This window comes from Andrena cerasifolii, chromosome 2 (assembly GCF_050908995.1).
Source record: "Andrena cerasifolii isolate SP2316 chromosome 2, iyAndCera1_principal, whole genome shotgun sequence".
Taxonomy (NCBI): Eukaryota; Metazoa; Arthropoda; class Insecta; order Hymenoptera; family Andrenidae; genus Andrena; species Andrena cerasifolii.
In genome coordinates, this window is record NC_135119.1 from 9,471,378 (window position 1) to 9,482,340 (window position 10,963).

Genomic DNA, 10,963 nt, shown 5'->3' on the forward strand with positions numbered 1-10,963 from the left:
GATTGTTTTCCATCATGAAACCTTAGCCCATGCACAGCAATCGTGACTAAAAAATAATCCATTACTTCGCTTTGGAAGTAATTAGTCATCCACTATAATGCTCCGATTAGGTGCTATAAAATTTTCATTCGGTCGTTGCAAAATTTTGGATCTTACATTAAAGTACTTATTAGTGTGGCTAGTGTTCACTAAGCTAGTAAAACACGTTTAATAACAATAGGTCGAAAGTTTCAACCTACCAGAGACAGAAGTGAGTTTATTATTTAGCGAAATAAGTGATTTGCTTGCTTCTATCGGGCGTATGTGCAATGAAAGCAAAAGATTACCTTACTATTCTCTTGCATCGACGCTAACGAACGGTGTTCCAAGCCTTCCGTATCCATTTTTGCGCACGCTTCGTTATTTTCATACCACAGAGTTGTGCACTCTTTTAAGAATTCCCTGTCTGTCCTTAACAGGCCTTTTCTACTTACTTTAGCAATCTTTACAGTAGATTGTGTCTTATAACATAGTATACACAGTACAATATTATTATATGAATGAAATCCAATTGTTGTTAATGTAGCAAGATAAAAATGTGATCACCTTTTCGTCTCTTGACCTCACTTCGCGTTTAAGATAAATAGAAACAGACAAATCACTTGCATTAACAGCGTCATAAATTGGTTTCTTCTCTGACAGAGTTAATTTTTTACCTATGTTCACTAATAATCTTTTACGCAGCGTAGTTGGTACTGTATACCATGTAAGTTCCGAATCCTTTTCGGAAATTATAGCGTGAGCACCGTAATAGGCTTATGAAAGGAAAGCACACGGACACCACTTGACGTGATGCAACTGAGAGGAAAAATATGAAGGGAGCTCATAAATAATTTGTAAGGGGACGCGCACACGGCTCGCAACGACAACTACGCCACGTGCTGCATAATTGTCCGTACTAGTTTGTACACGTTTCTTCTTCGTCTTTGCATCCCCGCGCCTCCCCTCCACAAATCGCCACCCCATTCATCCATTCCTTTCATCAATGGTAATTAATGCAATCATGCCACCATGTCGCTAGGGTAATTTTTCACCTTGCAATAACTATCCACTTAACGTAATTTCACAGTTGCAGTACTTCGAAACTGAGAATTGATTAATAACATTGAATGAAGCAGCAAGTCAATCAGTCATTTACAAATATTATATAGGGTGGTGCATAATTTGTAGCAGAACAGAAGAACGACTATTATTGACAATTATTTAAGTATCTGAAATATGTGAATAAGTAGGTTTATATAAATATGCCATTATTCCTGAAAGAAATATTATATTTTTAATTCTTTCTTCCAATTTACATTTATGAAGTATATGTAGATTAATGTTGCTCATATATATGTATTCACTCAGGTCTTAATTATTTTCTGCTTAATTTTATTCATTAATAATTTAATATCGACGATTCATTAGATATGAAATAGTATTTTTTTTTATTCCAATTAACACTATACGACATTCTGGTTTGCAATTCGTACTTTTAATATGATTAAAAGTCTGAGTTCTCTGTAGACAAAAGAACTAGCCAAATCTTTATCGGCAATCATGAACAGTTTAAATCAATCGTTGCATTCAGCATGTGAGATATCATAGCTAAATCTTTATATGTGAAATATCCGATGCAAAGTTTCTTTTTCCGAAGATTAATCACATACAGGCTGTACATATAGAAATATCTTGATCTAATGTCACTAAACCTCATTTAATATACTGCGAATGGAGGATATGAAAATATATTTAAGAGTAGCATAATAATACGATCGTACGTGCCAGTGTTTTTAATTGCAATGTAGAAATAAGTATTACATAGTATTCAACAGCTTACTCTAAATTCTTAAGGAAGAAAGCATGTCTGTTGTTGCAGGTACTTACATATATAAACATTTATAAAAATTAAAAAAAATCTTGTGTGCATTTGTTGATATATACTCTCCCATAAGAATCAAATAACCATGTAGCTCTTGAATAATCTATAACTAAACATGACTTCCAAAAATAACTTAAGGGGTCTTTCCACTGTGCCTCGATAAAGTACCTCTGTTTGGGACTTCTTTTTGTCACAAAAAGAATTTGTTTAGGGAAGACCGAGGCTAAAAGTTCCGATTTCGATAAAATATAAAAAATGACTGAACAATAATGTAGTTATTCTCTTCGCTATTGACTAATTTCTTAGTAAACCCATTCTTTTTGTGACAAAAAGAAGTTCCAAACAGCGGTACTTTATCGAGGCGTCACAGTGGAAAGACCCCTTTATCCTACAGTAAGTAGGTACTTTCCATTACCACTTATTCCGAACTTCCCTTTAATTACGAACATGATAGCTTCCGAACAATCGCGTACACAGGAATTTTAAAGTCAACCCTTTACACTCCACAACAAGCTGGAACGAAGTAAGATTACACGGGGTCCATCCGGACGTTAGAATACTAATTATTAAAAAGGCAATGCAACAACAAAAATACTTGCTGTATCGCACGAATCGAAAGTGTATGTATCTTTTCCAGATGAGTCATCCAGGAATGGAGAGCCTGGACATGCTAGACCCAGCGAACTCGATGACCACACTGACGCCAATGTCAGAGAACACCGGCGGTGGTCCCGGCCACCACGCCGGCATCCACGGCCCCTCCGTTTACGGAGGTATGAATGGCATGATGGGTCACCATCACCACCACGGGAACCTCGGCGGCGGCGGCGGTAGTGTGCCTCATCCGGCCCACCATCATCCAGCCATGGCGGCAGCCGCGGCAGCGGCCGCTGCCGCGGGCCTCCACCCTGACGCGGACACGGATCCTCGGGAACTGGAGGCGTTCGCCGAGCGGTTTAAACAGAGACGCATAAAGCTCGGTGTGACCCAGGCTGACGTAGGTAAGGCGCTCGCGAACCTCAAGTTGCCAGGTGTCGGCGCCCTGTCCCAGTCGACGATATGTCGATTCGAGTCGCTGACGTTGTCGCACAACAACATGATCGCCCTGAAGCCGATACTGCAGGCGTGGCTCGAGGAAGCAGAGGCCCAGGCGAAGAACAAAAGGCGAGACCCGGACGCCCCGTCCGTGCTACCCGCTGGCGAGAAGAAGCGGAAAAGGACGAGCATAGCCGCGCCGGAGAAACGATCGCTGGAGGCGTACTTCGCCGTGCAGCCCCGGCCGTCCGGCGAGAAGATCGCCGCGATCGCGGAGAAGCTCGACCTGAAGAAGAACGTGGTCAGGGTCTGGTTCTGCAATCAGCGACAGAAGCAGAAGCGTATGAAATTCGCTGCCCAGCATTGACCCGAGGGTGGCTTGTGACAGCAAAACTGACCGTATCAGTTGCCCAGTCTCGAGCCTAAACCAGAACCCTTGACCGAGTTTCAGGGATGGCCGTAAACAGATACGGACGGCGCCATCGCTGCAAGAGGACAACCGTCGGCTGGATTCGAAGACGCTCGATGGTCCACGGTGCACCGTCGGCGGGCTCGGATCCGCGAAGGCAACTCGGTTTCAATTGGGTCGCTTAAACGGTAACTCGATGTTGTGGGCAAATAGACGATAGCCAAACTGTCACAGGCTTAAAATTGAACATACTGTTGTGGTGGTCGCGTGCGCGCGCGTGATGTTCTCGACGCGTCTCCTGCGGAATTTTCGATTGGCAGAAATGATTTCCTGGCTCATCGGCTAGCGAGTCTCTTCCCTCCGGCGCTGCGATCGATCTCTCATTAACTGACACCGCTTTATAAAACGGTGTTTACTGCTTTGCTATGTTCACCTGGTCCTGGTTTGCACAGCGATCTTCATTATTGAACGATTTGCTGCTTAAACAGCTGTTGTTGAGAGGGTAATTATGTTTTCCACTTAGTATGAAAATGGAGTATATTAAGATACGTTGTTATCGAAACATATCCAGTGTCATTTGTTGTATTCCTCATCTACTTGCAAATTTATTTTCTTAATTACTACTTGCGTGTTTAACACCATTAAATTATCTGCGTTGAAGAAATAGCTGCGGGATTAGGGATGGAAATATGCAAGTAATAACAATATGTTTGGAAAAATGCGAGGATAATTCAGCAGTCTGAGTGATATGAATCAACATTTTCGTGGTGAGAAGTAGAAGACGGGGTTCGTATTGTGTAAAAATTTTGTATAAAATCGCGTGAAATAACCCCGGTGGAAACCTTGGCTCAAATACTCTGCAAAGTGAGATAGAATTTGCGAAGTGTATCAGTTACGATCGCGATAAAACAGTTTACGAGCGTATCCATCCTGAGACAGCTCTCGTGTAAACTCGTTGAAATTGTGGTTGATGCCGATTTTCATGATCAAGGGTTCCACCGAAGCTTGCCAAAGTCAGCATGCAGGTATCTGAAGCCACATATTTCTTTCTACGGAATTTCACAACAATTTCTCGAACCGATAGAATCGTCGAGCCATGTATAATTTATTTTAAGTCATATACACTGCATCTAGCACGATACAGGTACATTTAGATATTTGACAAATGGAGGGAAAAGTAAATTAAATGCCTGGTATTTAACTTTTAACGTTTAACCATATCGAATGTTTTATTTATCTATTAAATGTATTTAATTTATGAGATCGAAGGTGAAATGTAATTTATACAGTTTATCATTCCCCTTCGAATACGGACAAACGTACTGACGCGCGCAGACCAACTCTCACGCGTCACAATTCGTATTCGTGCCTGAATTTCTAAACAATTCTGTGTAATTCGTGATAGGGCAAATTGATATTGCCGTGTAATAAAATAATTATAAAGTAATGAAATTAAAGAGACCAGGAAATAGCATTTCAATAATACACTGCTTTACAACGCCATTGAAGAAGAGGGGAGATTCCGCGTACGAAGAAGAGCCAGTTGCAACGAAGTAGTCGAATAATCGTCGACGCGTCTTGGAAAGTACAATTCGAAACAATTAAAAGTATAAAAAGTACGCATTGTTATAAAGCTGACGCGCGGGTACGTCGCGCCGAAGAAATAAGTGATATTAATCCTAATGAAGACACTCAGTGCAGTGTAAAAAGTGAAAAGCTAGTAAAAAGAGAGAAAAGAATATGTATATGCGTGTGCGTGGTAGAAGCAAGAGTGTAAAGCATCGATATATTTAATGCTAGAACAATATTTATACTTCTGCACACTATTCTCTGTGATTTTTATTCGTGGAGAACAATTTCATCGCTGTCTTACAGTTTCCAAAGACCTAATGGAAACAAATGGAAACAACCTTGATGACTGGTGTATAAATTTTATTAGAATTAAAGATGCTAATCTCAAAGGAAATTTTCGTTTGTCAAATTCAGGAATATACATTTTGATCGAACAGTCGCGCGAAATAATCTATAAATTTTGCGCAGCACTGTCTTTAACAAACTCTAAAAACCTACTCCGCAAGAGGAGCTCTCAATCTTGACTCTGAATTCTTCATAATTCCGCGTATGAAATCAATTTCGAAAGTGTTATATTTGTTAATAGCTATAGATTGTTACACGTGTATTTTGCTGTACTTTATGGCTAAACGAACATTACCCAAATCATCAAGGTTTGAAAAGTTTAAAAAATTTGAGGAATCTTCTGTTTCGTTTCCATAGTAAACATCGCAATTGCTATTGGTCCCAGTAAAATGTATCGATGAAGAAAAACGCTGCGAGGTGAGAATGAAAGGGAGAAAGAGGGTAGGGAACCACGACGAAGGAAAGGAAAAGAAATAAGAGAATGTGTTACGTAGTGATATTGGACAATCAGTGAAAAGACTGTATCATATCATATTGAAGCAATACTGTAGCATTAGTCGACGAATTGATGAACTTTATTTATATTCTTCGTGATCGACCGCGCGTTCCTTGTGCACTCGAGGGTTGCTTTCGTACCGTAGGAAAGACGGGGGGGAAAAATAGAGGAAAGCTGCGAGAGGCCATTCGATCGAGTGCCCTCGAAACGAACCAATCCCAGACCCAATATTTTCGATGACAAAAAAAAAAAAAAAACAAATGGTTGAACGCATAACCGATAGAACTATGCTTCGCGGATTACTCGCGTGACATTGGGGGCCGCGGTTGATCGCTCAACGAACAACTCAGAAATTGATCTTTCGATTCTTGAAATTGAGAAAAATCGCTCGCCGTATCGCGAGCGGGCACGTTTTATTTTCCGTTTCCCCCGAACGATTTCGGTGTCCTTCGCTGACAACGAAACTCGATCGACGCGAAAGAGGGGATATCCTCGTACAACTGTGCATGTCGGGGCTGATGACGGGCCGGCCGGGCGGCGCGGCGAGCCAGTTTGGGTGCCGAACAATCAAAGAATTAGAACTCGACAGCACAGCCGAGTGATCACGCTAGAATTTGTCGCGTGCATCGAGCAATACCACGAGGATGTTCGACGAAAAGGAAACGATATGTCATTACGATAGTTAAAAGTAAGCGGGAGGGTAGTAGTAATTTTTAAATTGTACATACGTAAGAGGATAGGTATTTTCTAGAGGAATAATAGTCTATTGCCACTCTGCTAGGTAATGGAAGAAAATTCTAGTGCAATATAAAGTCTAACGACAATTTATTATTATTATCATCATCGACATTATTATTATTAATATTATTATTATATTCTTTATTGCTCGTTATTTTGTCTCTATGTCTGGCTGCACTAGGCTACCATTGTCGCGTCTATCAGCCACCTCAGACCTACATTTGAAACCTCGTCTCATTTATGTTCGGGATACATAACTGTTCTTTTCAACTATCGCAAATTACTTTCGCATTCGCGTGCGTTCGTATGACAGTTTAATAGATCGCGTGCCACTGGCGACAGCAACCTTGTCTTGGGCATGTGTTTGCACGATAGAGAAATAGCCAAGAGGACAGCAAGGAAGAAGGGACCGGTTTATCGCAACACTCTGAAATATTCTGTATAGTGTCACGAGTATCGTTTCAAACCAGAGGGAAATGACAGAGTCCATCGTAGCTGGTTTCGTTCGTTTATCGATCTGTCTGTTTCCTTCGAAAATTGCAGTGTTCCCGCGTGCACGATTTGCAGTGCGCAATTACTGTGATGCTTCGAAGTATATCAGTGTCGTTTGTTCATTTCGCGAATGGATAGGTGCGTAGGTACGCGAGTACGTACATCGATGGTCTGCTGGCTAACCGACGACATATTTCCGTTGATTCTTTTTTTCCTATCGTTCACGGAACCAACGCGATACCGACAAATCTGTGTGTAGGGTATTGGTTCAACTCCTGTGTACACTGATCCAGAATATACGTTACGAACGGTATCTCACTGCGCGTGTGCACCAAGGATACGTGTTTTTGACTCGTCAAACACACTTGCCACGCTTTTAAATCCCCGAGGCAAGGTGCGCACAGAAGTGGAACGGCGGATGGTGTGGTGTATGGCATAACTTACAAAGCTGAAGTATACAAATGAGTGAACATTCTGCTGAATAGCAACACACCGACGTTAGTAGACGCCGTACTCTACTTGCTGTTTTATTTCTTTGTGCATCTTGACTAACATTGGATGGTATGCTCATTTAGTTCTGCCGTGATACGCGATGAAGTAGTAGTGTTTACATTTATTCTTTGTATTTTGTTTTTACTGTGTTATTTACACAGGATGGCGTTTCAAGAATTTTGTTTATATTGCCCAACGAACAGTAAGTCAATTCCATTTTTTCCCTCCTCTCTCCTTCGGCTCCCAGCAGCAGCAGCGCACCGAGAGAAAAGGTGGTGTGGGGTGTGGTGTCTCGGTCGGTCTCAGTGGTCACCCATCTTTCCTCAGTACACCGCCCTGTGACGTTTAACTTCGGTGATCTAACGAGAACCGGTGTATTCATCACGGCTACGGCCGCTGGTAGTATTACATTTATCGAGGAACGATTGTGATACATATGTGTCGCATAAACATTAGGGAATTAAGTAGGTACCATATTCAAGGGATCTCTGATTTTGAACAACCTAATTCTGATAAATTTAAAAGGAGTACACATGTACCAGCATTTAGCAATATTGATACTTCTGTAAAAGAAACATTTTTTACCGTGGAAATGTATTTATGGTTTTTAATACTACTGCAATAGATACTGCGATTTTTAATTGCTTCATTTTTGTCCTCTTTGTAACAGCTACTGTTGCTATAATAGAATAGTAATAGAATAGCTTTATATAGGTATTATCATATTTTTCTTTTACATTCAAATTTTAATTTTTTTTTTATCTGGCTTGGACTAGTTCCATAGATGTTACACGTTGATTTAACAGATTTTCCAGATTCACCGAAACAATTTGTACAGGTTGTTTGGAATCGACAACCCCGCGGCTATGGTCTTTCAAGATATTAGTCCTTTCCATCTCAATATCGGTTCGTCATTTTAAATCAGCGCTGTCCAGCGTAGGGGCCCCTCACGCGCCTGCTTCCCCTTCCAATCTTTCTCACGCACAGCTTGCCTTCCGTTGTCAAGGAGACCGCGCGACGCTACGAAGGCTGCCATGACGGGCTAGCCGGGCTAGCATCTTTGCGGTCAGCGTCGCGCGGTGTCCCCGACAACGCGGACGAGAGTGGGAGAGCCGCAAGCTCCCGCGGGAGCGACCTTGGACAGCGCTGTTTTAAATAGTAGCAGCATCGTCGCAGCAACTCTCAACGATAAAATACTACGAGCAGATACTCGCCATTGAAGATTTCTCGTATTTTTTTTGTTCTTCACGACGAAATTAGTAAAATATCCCACAAGCGAGCATACCATCCTTCCGTGTACGAAATTTCTCACGCGTATTCTTTCCATTCTTTCAAGAGGTTCGCTTTAATTGAACCAGTGAACGAGCAGTCGAAAATCCGCGGCACGACTTGCTCGTAACAATTATCCAAACACCTCTTCCTCTTCTCGCGACGACTCAGCACGGGCACAAGAGATTTATCTTCTCAGGTAGCCATGCAAGATTGCTCGTACAGAAACGTTCTAACCAACAAAATGTTATGTAGATACTAAAGACAGGGTAACAAGTCATATCGCAGTATCCTTTTATCAATTATTATTATCCTCATGTACACCTAGGTGTCTTGCTGTTTGGCGCGAATAGTTGTACGTGCCGTGATTTATTTTCACGTGATCCCAAGCGATCTTTAAAGAAGTGGCGGCACACCTATCTGAGAAAGGAACAAGGAAAAAAAAAACTGTAGTCCACTATTTTGCATACACGTGTATATACAGCCATTGAGCAAAGAATGGAAGTAATCATTGACGACTGAATAAATGGTTCAAATAGACCAGAGTGTTTCCTGATTTTCAAGTTAGAGACGGGATTCTGGATGCAATATATCAGACGTGTCGAATGGAAAGAAACATCGTTAGCTATGTTGTGTAATAATCGGTGAACGGTATTATTTGTTAAGAATATCGTCGTCTTGTACACAATTACAAATTTAACGAAACTCGAACCTCTCTTTCATGTGTTCTGCGTGCCAAGTACTTCGAAGCAACGTTAACAAACCCGTAACGAAACATACAATTATATTCAAATGCATGTACAATCCGGTATGTCCTTGAACTTGTTAGCAGTAAGGAGTCACTCTCGAACCTATTACTCGTGATTAAATCGGGTATGAACCTTGTGTACATACATTCTGCACCTACAATAATTGCAAACGTAATCGTATACACGTAGGACGATCCATAAAGGCATGTCCTCTGTTTTCAAGATTTTTTCGAAATTCTGGTAACGATTGATGGTTTGATTTTTCAGTAAACGATCTGAGGTGATATGTTTACAATGGAATTAAGTGTAATCTGTCCATTTTTGATGAAATAAAGAAAAAAGCATTACCATGTTAATAATAATTATGTACAATAAAATAATGCCAATTAGCGTCTAAATCTTAAGTACCTATTACTGAAAATTCTACTAACAAATGCTTAACACTCTGACTGACGCGCCAGTTTTGTGAATGTCATCACGTGAGCCACAGTAAAACTTTCATCACGCGATGATTATATTATCACGAGATGTGCTAGGTATATTTATTAATTAACGAGGCGTCAAAACTTTATTGCTAGAATCTTGTCACATGTCAGTTGATTATATGGACACCTGAAACATTATTACCCTTCAATAATATTTTGCAAAAATGAATGAATAAATTCATGGACTTTGCAGTTTAAATATTTACAAAATACTCTTAAACCTTTGCTAACTACTGAGTTGTTTAAATTATTAAAGTCTCCTCGACGCGACAGTCAAAGTGTTAATTATTAAAAAAATGCTCAATTACTAAAAGAATATTATAATAAGAAACGAATGAACCAATTATTGCATTTTCTTTATCTTCATCAAACTATTCGAAAGTCATACAAGGCTTTAAAAACACCACTCTGCCTTTCACGTGCACTGGAGCCACATTGGTGCGTTCAATTACAAATGAAAAACAGTGAAACTAACGTGCCCTCGGGCAAGCATAAATTCTATATGGATCAACGTTTCATAAGGTGACTTCCCAAGTGAGCTTGCATGGATCGTCCTGTACTAACGCTGCATATAGTCGATTCGAATTTTCCGAAGGCGCGAGACAAAAATAGAAAAAGACAGAAATTACGCGCAAAGGGTTGCTTAATCCTTCATGCGTAAAGATCAGACATTTCTGTGTATATATACGTGCGAATCGTTTCTTTATTTGTAACATGGTCGCACGCAACAGCGACGATAGTTTCGAATGCTTGTCGAAGGCTAAAAACTAGTAATATAACCAGCGTTGCCAGAGTTGGGGACGCGATTTAGGGACGCGCACGTCACCCCTTGTCCCTGTCGTCCCGACCGTAGCTACGTATACTATACTACTTGTGCGCACACGCGAGGATGCTCCCTCTACTGCGGTAGTCACTCGTTATGAGTCCGTCGAGCGGGGCTGGCGGCGGACTCATAGTGGCTTGCGGACACGGTTCCGC

The 10,963-nt window shown here is 41.0% G+C and overlaps 1 protein-coding gene across 1 annotated transcript in view; it reads left to right on the top strand.

The window, feature by feature from the left end:
* The window catches only part of Acj6 (abnormal chemosensory protein 6), an 84,688-nt gene extending 81,036 nt beyond the window's left edge, over positions 1-3,652 (top strand). Inside the window, exon 4 of the mRNA XM_076830470.1 lies at positions 2,541-3,652. Coding sequence (XP_076686585.1) covers positions 2,541-3,305 — 765 coding nt within the window. The 3' untranslated portion in view covers positions 3,306-3,652. The remainder of the gene's footprint in view (positions 1-2,540) is intronic.
* Positions 3,653-10,963: the final 7,311 nt, after the last annotated feature.